The sequence below is a fragment of the Erythrolamprus reginae genome, chromosome 2 (assembly GCF_031021105.1).
Source record: "Erythrolamprus reginae isolate rEryReg1 chromosome 2, rEryReg1.hap1, whole genome shotgun sequence".
In the NCBI taxonomy this organism is placed as follows: Eukaryota; Metazoa; Chordata; class Lepidosauria; order Squamata; family Dipsadidae; genus Erythrolamprus; species Erythrolamprus reginae.
In genome coordinates this window covers 218,105,501-218,122,779 of record NC_091951.1, presented here as the reverse complement: position 1 = coordinate 218,122,779, position 17,279 = coordinate 218,105,501, and the positions used below count along the sequence as shown (strand labels likewise).

The 17,279-nt window shown below is 40.7% G+C and overlaps 3 protein-coding genes across 5 annotated transcripts in view; 1 reads left to right on the top strand and 2 right to left on the bottom strand.

Annotated features, from left to right (window-relative positions):
• The window catches only part of POSTN (periostin), a 109,183-nt gene extending 105,553 nt beyond the window's left edge, over nucleotides 1-3,630 (bottom strand). The window contains exon 1 of the mRNA XM_070741853.1: nucleotides 3,581-3,630. The gene's annotated coding sequence lies outside the window, so the exon portion shown is untranslated. The remainder of the gene's footprint in view (nucleotides 1-3,580) is intronic.
• The window catches only part of YIPF2 (Yip1 domain family member 2), a 365,318-nt gene that overhangs the window by 224,786 nt on the left and 123,253 nt on the right, over nucleotides 1-17,279 (bottom strand). The gene's annotated exons all lie outside the window — the stretch shown is intronic.
• CARM1 (coactivator associated arginine methyltransferase 1) overlaps nucleotides 3,728-17,279 on the top strand; it is a 121,400-nt gene continuing 107,848 nt past the window's right edge. Inside the window, exons 1-2 of one of the 3 annotated variants that reach the window (XM_070741856.1) lie at nucleotides 3,763-3,978; nucleotides 10,233-10,288. Coding sequence is in view for 2 of the 3 variants with exons in the window: in XM_070741857.1 (XP_070597958.1) it covers nucleotides 3,825-3,978 (154 nt within the window). In the remaining variant the exon portion in view is untranslated. Of the gene's footprint in view, nucleotides 3,979-10,232; nucleotides 10,289-17,279 lie in introns of all 3 variants that reach the window. The other 2 variants (XM_070741857.1, XM_070741855.1) reach the window with 2 other exon arrangements.

Genomic DNA, 17,279 nt, shown 5'->3' with positions numbered 1-17,279 from the left:
AGAGGGCACCAAGGACAAGAGCGCTCGCTCGCTCCCTCGCCCTCTGACTTCCCTCCCTCGCTGCTGAAGGACGAGCGCGGGCACGAGCGCGCGCGCGGGCCCGCTGCAAGAAGTTTTTGTTTGTTTGGTTTTTTTCCTTCCCCCACCTCACGGGAGAGAGAGAGAGAGAAAGAAAGAGCGCAGCCAGGGAAAGCGGCCTCGAGCCGAGTGCGAACTGCAGGATGCGGCAAAGGACTCCTTGTCAACCAAAAAGGGGGTGGGGTGGTGAAGGCAAAGCCTGGGAGGCGGGGAAGGGAAGAGCGGGAGACCCCCAGACAGAACGGCTGAGGGGAAGGAAAGACGGAAGGAGGTAGGCATTGAGAAGCGAAGCCAGGGAGGGCTGAGAGAAAAGGGGAGTGGCGCGCGAGAGAGAGGGGTGGGGTGGGCATTCCCGAAACGGATGGAGAAAGCCCTCTCTCGCAGCGAAAGCGCTCCCAGCCAGGGGGCTGCGAGAGAGGGCATTCTCCGTCCGTTTCGGGAAAGCCCGCCCCGGCACCGGCAGCGCCCCGCCCAGCTGCAGCTTCGCTAGGAGCTCCGCGGCACACCTGGCTGTGTCTCGTGGCACACTAGTCTATCTCTTTTCCAAAGAGCAATAAGCTATGTATTTAAGAAGCCCAGAGATATACTTCAGAATCCTTCAGGTAGGACAACAGTGAATGCTTCAGCAGAAGCTAAATACTGTACTTGATCTCTCCTGTAGCCAAACCAAAATGATCCTTTGAAATTATACTCAGTAATTGAAGGAGAACAGGAGGAAAAAATATTTCAGCCGGACTTGCCAGCCAGTATCCATGTAATCAATTATTGTATAATGTGGATGAAGCATCATAGGCCATGTTCATAGCAAAAATTGTGTTGAAGACAGAGGGAATTACTTTATTGGACAGCTAAAGTTGACCTTAAGCTACTTATTTGGCTGAGGATAAGAAGACAATGCTACAATAACTCATCTATTAAAAACAGCATATTTGTACCTATATTTAGGAGCACATGGGGATAAACCAAGATCCTGCACAGATTTAGGCTATTGTTTTAACAGATTAACAGAGTTGGGACCTTCTGGGTTATCTAGTCCAATCCCGCATCCAAAGAGGAGACCCTACACCATTTTGGACAGATGGCAGTCGAGTCTCTTATTGAGAGCTTCCAGTGATGAAGTTCCCACAACTTCCAAAGGCAAACTGTTCCATTGGTTGATTGCTCTGTCAGAAAATTTCTCCTTATTTTCTATGTTGAATCTCTCCTTATTCACTATCCATCCATTATTCCTTCTGACCTTCAGGTGCTTTGGAAAATAGCTTGATCTCCACATGCGCACCAGCCAGCTGGTGTTCATGTGTGTGTGAGCACTAGAAACTGGAAAAGCAGCTCCGCACCGGTCACCTGAACTCCTGGTTTTCTGGTTAGTGGTTTACAAGAATGAACGAAGAGCAGCATGAACCCAGAAGAGCAACAGGCAATGGCTCATGTCCCCGGAGAGATGGCTCTGCGTGCCACTTTCAGCACATGTGCCATAGGTTCGCCATCATGGTTCTACTCCAGTCCTAAACCATTTCAAACAAATTGTTTTCCAGTGATGGAGCACCCATGACCTCTGAAGGCAATCCATTCCAATGGTTAATTCAGGAAATTTCTGGTTAGTTCTAGGTTGCTTCTCTCCTGGGTTATTTTCCATCTGTTGGTTTTTGTCCTGTCTCCAGGTGGCTTTGGAAAATAGCTTTACCCCTCTTCTATATGGCAGACCCTCAAATATTGGAACATTGCTATCATGTCTCCTCTGGTCCTTCACTAGACTAGCCTTGCCCAGTTCCTACAACCATTCATCATATATTTTAGCCTCCAGTCTGCTAATCATCTTTGTTTATTTATTTATTTGTTTTATTTCTTCATTGGATTTATATGCCGCCCCACTCTGAGAACTTTGTTGCTCTTCTCTGCACTCTTTCTCGAATCTCACCCTTTTTTTTTCTGGTGTGGCGACCAAAACTAGATGTGGTATTCCAAGTGTGGTCTTATCAAGGCATTATGAAGTGTATTACCACTTCATGTTCTCTTGATTCTATCCCTCTGTTAACGTAGCCTAAGATTGCGTTGGCTTTTTTGACAACTGCAGCACATTGCTGGTTAATATTTAAGTGATTGTCCACTAGGACTCCAAGATCCCTCTTGCAGTTACTACTATTGAGCCAAATATCACCTATGCTATATCTGTGCATTTGGGTTTTCTTGCTTAAATGTAGAACCTAACTTTTTTCACCACTTAATTCATTTTTTTTAACTGAATTGGCTTTTTACCAAAAAGACAAATAAAGCACAACTTAAGGATCATCTTAGATAAATTAGAATATTATGTACTGTACATCCAGAAAAACAAATGGCACTAATCTTCTTAGATGCCCAGAAGGCCTCTAAGACACAGGAGACTGTTATATCTAGAAGGACATAATTTACAATTAGGATGGCATGCCTTCCTATATCAGAAAAATAAAATTCATAGTTGGCGGCACGGTACTTTCAAAATCACTATATAAGAAATTCACTAATATCGATATGGAAAAAGATAAAACCTAAAATATACTTGAAAATCCCAGAATGGTTTTCCCATTCCCAAATCTGGTAAAGCTAGAAAAAAAAATTATGAAGGCATTTTAAACACTTAAGGGAAATTAAAATTGAAGCAAGAGCTTGAAGAACAGGACATTATACAATCATGGCCTCAATTGCAAATAGGATCTAGATATGATATAGATATGAAAAAGTATGGCTTCTATAAAGGACAAACACCATTTGATAAGATAGTGTTGAACTCTGATGAAAAATGGAGATGTCATGGATTGAATAAAATGTGGTGAAACTCACTTAACAACGTTCCCACTTAGCAACCCAAATTTTGGGCTCAATTGTGGTCATAAGCCATGTGTAATGCCAGGGTTTGCAGTCCCTCCTTCCTCTCCTTTTCTTTCTCTTCCTTCCTCCCTCATTCCATGTATCTATCTGTCAATCCATCCAACCATGCAACATTATTATTATTATTATTATTATTATTATTATTATTATTATTATTAATTAGATTTATGTCATTCACTTTTCCCTCCCTCCCTTTTTAATTCTTTCTCTTCCTTCATTTCTTTTTCTTTTTTCCATATAGATTCCATGCAGCTCTGAACCCTTAAGGCAAACCAAATACAAGTGGTCCTTGCTTAACGGCCAGTTCTAATTTACGACTGATCTCCCCAGAGCTACTTGACCTGCTTTTGGAGTTTTGACAGCCATGCACCAGTTACAACATCCCACACATCTTTAGATTTTTACTCCAAAAGCATTTTATTAGAATAAATTTGATAAAAGAAAATCCGATTTAAAGAATCCGATTTAAATTTTAAAAAATCAAGATCTACCCTGAAACGAAATATCTGTAACTAGAAATTTGTAGCCCTGTTTCTTATGCCAATTAAGTTGATTTTGTCCTTTTTTCCCAAGGGCCCTGAATAATACTAATCCTCTATCGTTTTACTCCCATGACCCGAATCCCTTAACTTGCCGTCTTTTCACCAGCAGCGCCTCGCCTTCCCTCTCACCGCCGATTGCCCCGAAGCGCCCCCCTTCCTTATCCCCGCCGGCCAGTAGAGGGCGCAGCTGCCCCTTTGCCTTGTCCAGCCTAGCGGTGCTCACAAGGCACGGGTTCCGGCCGCTCCTTCTCTGACGCCTTCCTCAGTCGCCTTCGGGCTTTACCTACAGCCGCCGCCGCCGCCGCCGCCGCCGCGGAGCGGGCCTGGGATGCCAAGATGGCGGCGGCGGCGGTGGTATCGGTCTTTCCGGGTGTGCGGCTCCTGACTATCGGCGATGCCAACGGGGAAATCCAGCGGCACCAAGAGCAGCAGGCGCTGCGTCTCGAGGCTCGCACCGGGCCTGACGCCGCCTGCCTCGCTTTGTATAGCCGTGAGTGAAGAAACGGGGCTGAGAGCTGGCCGGCATGCACGCGCTGACAAGCGGGCCGGCGGGGGCCTAGCCGCGTGAACAGGGAGGATCGGATGAATGAATGGAAGCGAATGAATGAGCGGATGATGATTTGCAGGACGGACGAGCGGAGGGGGAGGGGATGCGGGACGGGCTGCTCTGGGAGCTGCTTTCTCGCCGTCGTTTCTGCTTGACGTTGCGAGGGAGAGCGGTCTGTCGGCCCTGGCTTGAAGGCCAAAGAACATCTGAACATGTGCGAGTGATTCATATCTGCAATGCTTCATAGCAGCTCCTAGGAAAGGGACCAGGTTTCACCCAGGAGTACATCAGGGAAATCAGGGGGAGGTCCCGAGATATTCCGGAGGTTTTTTTTGTGTTTTTTTTAAAATCTGTCCTAACAATTCATCGCTTCCCTTGGAGAACAGTCCAATTATTTTCGTTTGCAGGCAAATATTATGGAGATTTATTTATTTTATGATTGAGATTTATAGGCCGCCCAAACTCCTTGCGGACTGTGGGCGGCGATTGGGATAATAAAGGATATGGCTTGATAACGTTTCAGCCCAGTCAATGCTCGGTGACTGTTGCCCCAAACGTCTAATAATTTTGCATCAGTCAGAGAAATTCCAGGATTTAAAACATTGTTAATAATATAATGCCAGGATTTATCTGAAGTATTTTAAACTAACCTGTCAAAAGTTAATCGCCATCCTATGTATTCTTAAAAGTCACATTAATAATTAAAGACTATTAAGCCATACACTTAAAGGCATATATGTATTGTGGTACCACAACAGGGAAAAGTAAATTAGAGAAAAGTATGTTTGCAGGTAATTAAAAAAAATAGATTAGGCTTTAAATGGGATTGGGATTGGAAAAGTGCATTTTATTCATTCATTCGAATATGTATGCCGTCAACTCTGGAGGGACTTTAGAACTTTATATTAGCAAAAGAGAGTAAAATCTTACAAATTTGTAGGTTGAATGATCAGTTGGGTTTTTTTGAATACTCTTTTATCAACATATTTGTAGGTACAGGAGGAATTTATTTATTCGATTTCTAGGTCGCCCTTCTCCCGAAACTCATGTAAAATATTTGTTCTGAGCATAAAACAGCTTTTTAAAAACATAACCTTAATAACTCCCAAAACTCTTTCATCAATAATTCCATAATAACAATTCTGAATTATATTTGTCCTCATTCATTAGGAACTACTTTTTTAGTATTTTTTCCTCTAATCCTGGAGAGAACTTTTTTGTAATTATTATTACACTTTTATCCCTTCAATGGGATCTGATTTGGATCTGTATGTTGACATGATTGAGCATCAGATGGCTACACTTAGTGTGCATCCCATAGTTGGTTGCCTTCAATACTGATACCTTTTAGAAACAGGTATTTTACAATTAATGAATATCATTGCTGTTAAGTATGATGAATCAACAGCTGGTTTCACAGAGACTAATGTGTATACCGTACTTTGTGAGTTTTGCTTGATAATGTGAAGATAGTTGTTTAGATAGTTCATAGTGTTAAATTGGCTATACTGGATGTAAATGTGAATACTGCAATATATATGGTTTTCTGCACTGTGACTTAATTACTGTAATTCAGTCAGAATGAAACCATAACTTGAACATGTTAGGTGGGTTCAAACTACACTGTTGAAAAAAATAAAGGGAACACTTAAGCAACAGAATATAACTCCAAGTAAATCAAACTTCTGTGAAATCACACTGTCCACTTACAAAGCAACACTGATTGACAATCAATTTCACATGCTGTTGTGCAAATGAAATATTAAATGAGAATATTTCATTCATTCAGATCTAGGATGTGTTATTTGGGTGTTCCCTTTATTTTTTGAGCAGTATACTTTGTATACTGATTTCTGTATTGTTTGACAATTTTTGATATTATACCACGAGAGGTGGAGACTTGTATACAAAATATTTAGTTAATTAGATCAGTAAAACTGAACTGAATATTAGAATGAGAGAAAATCAACCTTTTTACATACTACATTAATTCTGTTGAAATCTCTTTTTGTATGCTATCACTTATTTTTGCACTTCCTCACATGAATGCAGAAAGTATATCTAATTTATAGGTCTGTGATAGTAAGGAGGCCACTTTTTCAATCTGGGTGATTTGGTTCCAGAGAGCCAGGGCATCCACAGAAAAGGGTCTTCCCCGCCAGCCCGCCATCTGACACTGTTTAGCTGATGGGACCTGGAGAAGACCAACTCTTTGGGATCTTAGTGGTTGCTGGAAACTATGAGATAGAAGGCGGTCTCGAAGATAACCTGGCCCTGAGACATGTAGGGCTTTAAAAGTTAATAACCAACACCTTGAATTGAGCCCGGAGACCAATAGGAAGCCAGTGCAGCTCACGGAGGATTAGTGTAATATGAGTGTACCTATCCTAGATGAATCCACAACCACTCGTGTGGCTGCATTCTGACTCCAAACACTGTTCAGGGGCAGCCTCATGTAGAGTGTGTTGCAATAATCTAACCATGAGGTGATAAGGGCATGAGTGACTGTGGGAGAGTCTCCTGATCTAAGTAGGATCGCAATTGGTGCACCAGACAAACCAATGCAAAGATTAATTTTAAAATGTGATATTTAGATACCAGATAATTTACTCTATAAATGTTTAATGCAAGATATTCCAAGTCATTTTCCACGCCTTCTTGTATTTTTAAATATTTTGATATCCTAACGTTCTTTTATAAGTTATTACTCTAGGTTTATTATTTTGTGTATTAGTAGTGCTCTGCAGAGCAACAAAGTGCCATATAAGTAGATGCATTGTTTCTAATTTAGAAAGACCAGTTTCATACTCCTAGATCTATTATTATTATTGTTGTTGTTGTTGTTGTTGTTATTATTATTATTATTAATTAGATTTGTATGCCGCCCTTATCCGAAGACTGTGATGGCAAACCTATGGTATGTGTGCCACAGGTGACATGCAGAGCCCTATCTGTGGGCACACCAGCTATTGCCCCAGCCCAGTTCCACCACGTATGCAGTATCTCCTCCCGCCAGCCAGCTGGTCTTCAGGTCATTGCTGGGCATGTGCAGGTGGAGGGATGCATATGGAAGATGTGTGAATGGATGGGTGGCAGGGTGCATGCGGGGGACCTAGCGTGCATGCGAGGTGGGCGCTTACATTGCATTTTAAGGTTTGCCTTTGTTGGTGCAGCTGGGCACAACTCCGCCCCAAGGCACTGGTCTGCTGCCACCTTTTTGCCAGTGCAAACGATCTGCAGCTGCAACCTCTCTGCCAATCCAAATGGCTTGCTGCTGCTGCCTCTTTGCCAGCATGAATGGCCTGCCACTGTAGCCACTTTGTCAGTGCAAATGGCCTGCCACCGCAGGCTCTTTACCAGTGCATGGCAACTTTCTAGGCCCAAAACGGGACACAGGGAGGCTTCGCACTGGCAAAGAGGCTGTGGTGGCAGGCTATTCATGCCAGCAAAGAAGCTGCAAGAGACAGGCCATTCTTGTGGGCAAAGAGGCTGCAGTGGCAGGCTATTTGCATCTGCAAAGAGGCTTCTGTGGCAGGTCGTTCATTGAGGGGGAGGCTACAGCTGCAGGCCGTTTACACTGGCAAAGAGGCTGTGCTAATGACAGGCCAGTGTCTTGGGGCGGAGTCGTGCCCAACTGTAACAACAAGGGCCATAAGTAGCTGCCTGCCATGTTTGGCTTCCAGGTTGGCTTTCCAGGACCAAAACGAGGCATGGGCACCTCTGGGGCACATGCACGCGGGCAAGGTGCAGGGGCACTCACTGAATTTTGGGGGTTCAGGCACACACACATGCATTTACGCGCACATGCATGTTTTAGGTACTTGGCACCAAAATGGTTAACCATCACTGTTCTAGATTCTTACATCTTGCAGTTTCAGTGAAACCACTGCAGCTTTTAGTCTCCAACATCCTTCAACTTATTAAATGTGCCGATTTCAGCCAAATGTGCTGATTTCAAAGTCTCCAAAGTCCAATTTCAAAACACTGTTTTTTAAAGAAGGAAGTTACAGTATTTTTTTTAATATAAATAAACCCTTTTCTGAAAATCCAAGCTTTGTAAGTGAAAAATAAGAGGAAGAATTTCTCCAGATTAGCTTCTGGAGTAGTCCAATAGATTTTTGAAAACGTGTTTCAGAAATATAGAGGAATATCTCATATAACATACATTTTTCATGGAAATCATTTTTATGTTATTAATTTTATGTCAGATATTTTAGCCTTTCATATTTTTATGAATAATAATTTGAGGCCTATTTTTAAATATTCTCAGTTCAAAATAAGATGTTCTTTATGTGTCCCCTTGAAATAATAATTACTTCTTAGTAACATTAAAGGATATTGATTCAGATTAAAGGGAATTACCGTATTTTTCAGAGTATAAGATGTATCGGAGTATAAAATGCACCTTTGTTTTGTGGGAGGAAAATAGAGGGGGGGAAATCTACCTACCAGTTATTTGTCTGGCTAGTGTCCTTAATCTGTTCAGCTTCAGCACATTATTTTATCCCCTGGTTAGGACTGAAAAAGCCTTTTTCAGATACAGTAGGAATGAAAGCAAGCCTGCAAAGATTTGGGGCAGGAAAAACTGCTTTGGAGGGAGTGGGAATTTTAAAAAATGCAGCAAGCCAAGAAATTTGTAAGCAATGTGTTAGGGCTGAAAAAGCCTTTTTCAGAGGGAATAGGGTTAAAAGCAAGCCTGTAAAGATTTAGGGATGGAAAAAAACTTCTTTGGGGGGAATAGGAAGCCGGGAAGATTGTTAGCACCTAGTTAGGGCTGGGGGGAAAAGCTTTGAAAAGGCTACATTCAGAGTATAAGATGCACCCAAGTTTTCACCCTCTTTTAGGGAGGAAAAAGATGTGTCTTATACTCCAAAAATACAGTAGTATATTAAAAAGATTCCAAACCAATTAATTTTGTAATAGTATATTTGTATTTATCAGTAAATACTATCTGGAAACAGTGCTATAATAAATCCTTCATTAATTTGATGGTGTATGTGTCCAAAGTATGTCATTTACATCAATGTAAGTTTTTGAATGCAGTTCATTATTTTGGGAGGGATGCTGTTTGTGGCATTTGAAGTTTGTTACATAGGTGTCTGCTAAATCAAGGGCCATTGTATTTTGTATTACTTGTCTGTGTGTATCAGAGTTTGAATCTCAGGAATTCCAAATGTAAAACACGCAAAAAGGAGAAGGAATAACTTTGGTGGATATTATTCACCAATTAAAAAGGGTGATCTTTTTTAAAAAGACAGTCTAGTCATTCCTTATTGTTTCCCTGGAGAAGAATACAGAATTGTAATTAATTTTATTGCACAAGGAAAAGAAAAATGTGAAAATATAAAAATGATATTGTCTATATATGTTATTAAAAGCCATCTTTGCATGTAGTGAAATCATTTGAAGAGGATTTGGTTTAATAATACTTAAAGCTAAGGAAATTTTTTGTGTTAGAAATTTGATTAATTTTTGCAATAATTGCAGTTTATTGAATGGAAACATTTGTTCTGGGAGAAAAGAATGTACAAAGTGCTGAAATAATTGCAGTTTTGTAGTTCTCCGCTAAGGTATGCTGAAACAATGGTTGTCTTTGCCAAAATAATGGCCTATACTTCTGGAAGATCCAAGTGTATTCTTCATGAATTAGCATGCTGATGCCTCCATTGTGCTGCGCCTTTTAGGAGTAGAATCAGTAATCTGGGATTTGCTAGAGGAGTTTAGTATATAGCCAGCTGATCCTTTCGATTTCGTGGCTCCACTAATAAATAGGAGTCTGAAATCAGAACTTGAAATTAAGTTTGGATTGCTGGATTGTTTTGACATGACATGCTTTTACAGTTATTAAAAATGAAAGGTGTATCTTCTAGTTTTTATCTAAGTCAATGACCACCATAAAACAAGAATCAGCCAAAGACAAAAAGCAAAAGACCAATGTGACTTCTTAAATGTAATTGGAGTATAATATGACAAAATATTATTAACATTTTGTCATTTAAAAAAACCTTTAAGGTTGTTAAAATGATATCATAAACATTGGGCAAATGTTTCTTTACCTAACCTGGTTTGGTTAGGAGTTGGAGTATTGGGGAGGGAGAAATAACCCATATTTTCACATTTTTGTATCATACCAATTAGCTGGAATAATCACCTTCCTTAATTACAATGAGTAAACTATCTTTAATTTTTTATCTTAGGAATCCTTGACTAATTGAGTCTGCATATATAATGTGCTGATGTCTCCTGTTTAAAGGTAAATCTCTAAATGGAAGTCTTGACATTTTAAAATGAAAATTGTCTTATATAAGTTTAAAATATCTGAAAAATTGGTCAGAAATTGTCATACTTCTAAATATCTCAAACACACTTGCAGTAGGGTTGGAATTTCCAAAATAAATGTTGGCACTTCACAATTACGGAAAGGCAGCTTAAAGCTTTCTATTTGAGGCTTTAACAGCAGCAAGATGATCAGTGGAAAGCACTGCAGCCCAAAATGTATGATGGAGAACATCAGTTCTATACTATTACTAGCATTCGATAATATTTTGCAAATATGCAGTATATTTATGATTGAAGGATTTAACAGATTTTGACATTTATTTAGAGGCTTGGGGAGTTCAAATATATAATGGCTATTTTAACGAAATGTGTAAAGTCATCATCATCATCATCATAAGAGCAAGGAGTTATATCTGCTGTTCTGACAAATATAAGAAGGCATCTTGATGCAATTAAAACGTTAGTCTGTCATGAAACTACCAATATCCACGAAGCTGTCAATTGATCTGTACCTCATATTATTACTTACTTTTGTTGCCCACATGTTGTTGTTATTTTTTGTTAAATCCCAGGTTCTGTGTTGCAAAATCCAACTATTGAAGGCCAACTCTTTTTTATCATAAGCACTGAGTTTTTGTATAAACTTAACTGCAGGTCCAAAATGGTGTGCATTTTAAACAAAAGCATTTTAAAAAGAGTGGTGTGGTGGGGAAAGCATCTCTTCAACTTATAAATCCAGCTCTGGTGTGACAGTTCAGTGGCAGCCTTTTGAATCCCTTGATTTTACCAGGCATTTAGCTCTTTTGTGATGTGTATATGGAAGCCCTAGGGCACATCTGCTATCCCCTTTATTGCTCACAAAGAACGGAGAGAGGCCCAGCTTGACAACCTAATTAATGTGCATGGGAGACATTTGCATTGAATATCTTCCAAAGGCAGAATCTTGAAAAGGCAGGGCTCTCTTTTCTAGGATCTGAATTGTGTTTTTTTACATACCAGACAATGCTTTTGGGCTTTTCCCCCCTCCCCTCCTGGTCTTGAGCTAACCCTTGCTTTTCTAATCAAATTAAGTCTGAGCCATTGTTCATGTCCTGCCTTGGTCCCTTATGCTTTCTAGAAACAAAGCTCCATTGTATTAATACTCTGCAATAAAAGGATTCCTGCTGAGCTCATAAGTCTTGTCTCTGCCCTTCCATTGAATTGCAAATTCTCTGTGAGCAGGAAAATTGCTTGGTGGAATTCTTGATCTTCTCAATCCTGCTGTCTAGATCCTTGTGTCCTGCATAAGATGCCTGAGTGGAAAATAGGAATCTTTGAATATTGGAACTTCTAAGTTGTTACCTCTGTCTGGTAGCTTTTGATCTTCTAGTCCAGAGTTCTCCAACTTTTACAGTTTTGGAGACCAGGTGGTGGTGGTGGTGGTGGTAGTTCTGTGTGAGTAGCTGGTACAGCTAATGCAAATGGAGCATTCATGCACATTCTTGCCCACTGCTTGTGCAAGTGGGGATGCTCGTGTGCTCGCCTGCCATTTCTACCGCCTGGTGGCAAATGCCTAACAGCCAAGAGGGGGGCCACGGGGACTGTTCTAGTCCAACCTCCTGCTCAAGTAGAAGACCCCATACCACTTCAGACAAGTGATTGTCTTCTTAAAAACCTCCAGTGACATTTTTTTCTTAAAAACCTTCACAATTTCTGAAGGCAAGCTGCTTCATTGTTCTCACTGTTAGGAAGTTTCTCCTTATTTTCTGTTTGCTTCTTTCCTTGATTAGTTTCCATCCATTTTTTCTTGTCTTGCTTTCTGGAAATGGAAAATAAGTTGACCTCTGCTTCATCGTGATAGCCTCTCAAATACTGGAACACTGCTAACATTTGACCCCTAGTCCTTTTTTTTCACTAGACTAAGCCATATCCAGTCCCTGCAAACGTTCTTCATATATTTTATTCTCTAGTCCATTAATCATTTAGTGGCTCTTCTCTTCATTTTTTACAAAGTCTCAAAATCCTTTTTGTAATGTGATGACAAAAACTGGATGCAGTGTTCTAGGTGTGGTCTTACTAAGATTTTATAAAACAGTTTAATATTTCATGTGATTTTGATTCTAAGCCTCTTGTATATGCAACCAAGGATTGAATTAGCTTTTTGGCTGCTTCTGCACACTGCTGGCTTATATTTAAGTACCTACCATATTTTTTGCACTATAAGACGCACCTGAACCTAAGATGCACATCAGTTTTAGCAGAAAAAAACAAGAAAAAATGATCAGCTTCAGCACGTTATCACAGCCCCAACATATGTCTTGTCAGGGCTCTGCTCCATTGCGCCCACCATCAGTCAACTGAACTGAGCTGCTGCCGGCAGCGGGGAACACTGGAGCCTTTGCTGCTGAGCAGCTGATTGGCTGTTGTATCGGCCTCCTGGAATACTGCCAACCAGCTGTTGTGGGTGACCAGAACAGTGCATGCCACTGTTCGCAGCAGCAATCCTCGCTACCTAGAACAGCTGATCAACGGTATTCTGGGAGGCTGATCTAACTGCCAATCAGTTGCTTGGCAGCGAAAGCTCTAGCATTCTCTGGCAGCCGCCGCACCAACCTCGCTCTATAAGATGCACAGACATTTCCACCCACTTTCTCAGGGGTGGGGAGTGCATCTTATAGTGTGAAAAATACAGTAATTGTCCACTATGACTAAGATCTCTCTAACAGTTACTGTTCTTGAGCCAGGTTCCACCAAATCTGTACTTTGATTTTTCTGCCTAACCCTTGCTTTTATCTACATTAAATTTCATTTTGTATAGGGCTCATTATTAAAGCCTTTTGGACCCTGAGCTTGTCTTCTTGAGTGTTGACTATTCCTGCCAACTTAGTGTCTTCTGCAAATTTGATGAGTTGTTCTTCTATTCCCTCATTTATTAAAACATTGAAGAGTACTGGACATAAGGCTGAACCTTGTGATATCCCATTGCTCATTCCCACATAGAGTAGCACAGTTAAGGACTATTCATTGAGTGCAGTTTGTCAGCCAGTTACAAATCCATCTGGTGGTGATACTGTTCGCCCACATTTTTCTAGCTTACTGAGAAATAAGTTGTGGTTTACTTGAGGGAACTTAAACCATATAATTTTTTTTGCTTATGTTCTGCATGCTTGTGTAGCGGGAGCTGGCAAGTAAATGTAAGATTATGAGTACTTGCCAGTTGAGTGTGTGCATGTGTATAATTTCTGTAGCATTAATACAATTCCAGTAAAAAAGGTATTCTGTATTTTATATATAAAATAAATGAAAGTACAGTAGTCTGTCACCTATCGCTGGTGTTACGTTCCAGACCTGGCTGCGATAGGTGAAATCCGCGATGGGGAATTTATCGACTGATAGTACTTATTTAAGTATTTATATTGTAATTGTTTGGTAAGTTTTCATTGTTTTAAGTGTTTATAAACCCTTCCCACACAGTATTTATTTTAGATACAGTATTTAAATACAGTATTTACAATTTTAGATATTTTTTTTTTAAAAAAAACTGCCGATCAAGTTCGGCGGGCTGTTTAAATCTGCCGATCGACTTCCTCAGAAACCCGCGATGAAGTGAAGCCGCAGTAGGTGAAGCGCGGTATAGCGAGGGACTACTGTATTGTATTCCCAAAATTAGAATACCTTATTTTTCGTAGTACAAGACACATCTTTTTCCTCCCTAAAAGAGGCTGATAATTTGGGTGTGTCTGAATGTAGCTTACCCCCCCCCCAGCCCTAACTAGCTGCTAATGATCTTACCAGCTCTTACCTTGCAGGCTCTTTCATTGTTTCTCTCTGCAAAGAATGTTTTCCAAGTCCTAAGTCTTTGCAGAGTTTTTCATTGCTCTAATAATTTATTTCCAGCCCTAACCAGGTGCTAACGGTGTTCCCAGCTTTTACGGGCTTACAAGCCCTTTCATTGTTACTCTCTGCAAAGAATGTTTTTCAAACCCCATCTTTGAATTTTTTTTCATTGCTTTAATTGCTCCAAATGTTTCTTTCCAGCCCTAATCAGGTGCTAACAATGTTCCCAAGCTCTTTCATTGTTACTCTCTGTGAAGAATGTTTTCCAAGCCCTAAGTCTTTGCAGGTTTTTTTTTCATTGGTGTCACTTGCTCCAAATGTTTCTTTCCAGCCCTCACCTGGTGCTAATGATGTTCCCAGCTCTTACCCACTTGCAAGCTCTTTCATTGTTACTCTCTGAAAAAAGAATGTTTTCCAAGCCTTAAGTTTTTGCAGTGTTTTTTTCCATTGCTCTACTTGCTCTGAATGTTTCTTTCCAGGTGCTAATGATGTTCCCAGCTCTTACTAGCTTGCAAGCTCTTTCATTGTTACTCTCTCTGGATAAAGTTTTTTTTAAAGCCCTAACCAGGGGATAAAATAATGGGCTGAAACTGGCCAGAATAAGGACGCTAACCAGATGAATACCTGTTAGGCAGATTCTTTTCCCTATTTTCCTCCCCAAAAATTAAGGTGCATCTTATACTCTGGTGCATCTTATACTCCAAAAAATACGATATTTAAAGTTCTGAACAGTGTGAATCTTGAAGGGAGAATAGCAGAGATTGTGGTTGAGCTTTTCCCCATAACTCTCCTTAAGAAGGCTGAAATTATAGGCTTTAAGTTGTATTAAATGAGATCTGGAATTCAAAGTTAGAAGTAACTAACTGGGTTGAAATCTGGCTTACCCCAAGCAAAGCAACATAAAATACCCTGAGTTTTACCTTCATCACTCTTTTCAAAATAAAAGAGAAAAGATGCAAGGCTGTGTTTCTATTTCTTTGAAGGCAAGACACACCAATGCTTATTTTAGAGGGTCTGAACATTATTTAGCGTTGTAGTCTTAAAACCCAATCTTGTCTGTAATCATTTTCCTTGTTTATATTCAGGATTTTTTTGGTGTTTTGATGGAGCATATCAGAATACGTTTATGAGGGTAAACAGATAGGATGTAAGGAAGGTCCAAAGATCCCCTACAGCTTATCCTCTTGTTGTACCATGTGTGTGCTTGGTAATAGATTCAGAAACTATTTACCACACCTATGCAGAAGGAAGTCTACGGAGTCTACGAGTCTACGGAGGGGGGCGGCATACAAATCTAATAAATAAATAAATAAGTGAGGGACCTGGTAGAGTCATTTCTGAATTACCTTTCTTAAATTGGTAAAGGCAGGTCAGAAGTATTAGCTTGGTGATTCAAAGTCCCAGCCTATTTGAGGCTATGCAATTAAAGTTTGGCTGGCAAGTATTTTTATCCTGTTATTTTAGTAGCCCTCTCTTTTTAAAAATATGATGGATTATTTTTTTGAAAGCTTTATAAACCTTTCCTTATTTGGCTGAGTATCTGCTTATTTTGCTAAAAAGGTTGAGTTTAATGTCTATAGGTATGGGTGCATTTAGTTATTTATTCTCATATTCATAGTGCTAGATGGGACCTTCAAGGTCTGCTAGGCCAACCCCTGCCCAAGGCAGGAATCCTTATACGATCCTGGACAAATGGTTGTCCAAATCATTTCCTGAAACCCCCTAGCAATGGAGCACCCACAGCACTGGAAGGTAAGGTGTTCCATTGATTAAATGTTCTCACTATCAGGAAATTTCTCCTTAGATCCCTGTTGAATCTCTCTTTAATCAACTTCTGTCCATTGCTTCTTGACCTGCCCTTAAGTGGTATGGAAGATAAAATTGATGCACTGTTCCCTGTAGTAGCCCTTTTTGCATTGGAAGTGTAATGGTTGGCTTCCAACCTACCAGACAATAATAACGGGAGGAGGGAGGGAAGGCCTCGGAATGTAATGATGGTTTGGGAAGGAAATTCTGGGATGCAAATGTGCCATCTGAAGCCTGAGATATTTCCATCCCAAGGTCATCAGCTCTGGGAAGTCAGAAGCAGACAGAACTTTCTCAAAACAACTCAGCAACCGATTGATGGACAAAGGACAATGAGAGGTCTGGATTGGGGGATTTAGCTTATGCTTTTTACACATACAAACCTAGAACTGGTTTTTCGAAGTCTATACCCACATGCTTTTCAGTAAAGCAGGTGGGTATACTCTTGAAGAAAAAAAATGTCTCAGGAGTTTCTTTTGATAGCTAGCATATTGGGTCAGTTGACATAAGCCAGTTCTCACAATAAAAACCTACCTGGACTCCATGAGGAGGTCAACCTCAAGATGTTGGCTGCGGACAAAAACATGGAGGAGAAAAAGAAGCTGGGAGAGATCCTAGCTTGGTAACAACTAAGCTGGAGCGGGATGCAAGCCACTGGGGTCTCCCTAAAGCCAAAACCCGAGAAGTCTGAGCAGCCACCCACATCTGTGAAGTAGTGAGTAAGGGAAGTCCCTGCATCAGAGGCCAAAGACCCTTTTGGTGGCAAACATGAGCAAGACAACAAGAAGCCTCCAGACGTACGGCCGACGGGCCTATCAGAAGTTTGGAATTGAACTTCTGGTAAGCTTGTGGGTTCATTTTTCATCCTCCATAGACTCCGTAGGCTTTCCTGAAGGCTAGAAAGGGTGAAAATGTCCCTCCCCCACTCTCCAGAAGGCCGAAAATCAGCTGGCCACCGTGCATATGCACACGAGCTGACTTAGGACAATACCTCACGTGCCTTCAGATCTGACCATATGTTTGCCATCACCACTATAACCTCTATAGGATTTAATCTGCATCTACATCTTATGTTGCCTTTTAATTGGGGAAGAAATGGCACACATATTTCATGGCTTTTGATAGTAATTGAGCTTGCTCAATTATTGCCAAATGTTGGGGTAGCTATGAATTGCTTTATTTATTTATTTGTTTGTTTATTTATTTATTTAATTGGATTTGTATGCCGCCCCTCTCCACTTAATGACCCCTGATCTCTGCTCTCATGATGCAGCTGTTAAAAAAACATACATAGCTTAGGGCCAGATTATCTTCGAGACCACCTTCTACCACATAGCTCCCAG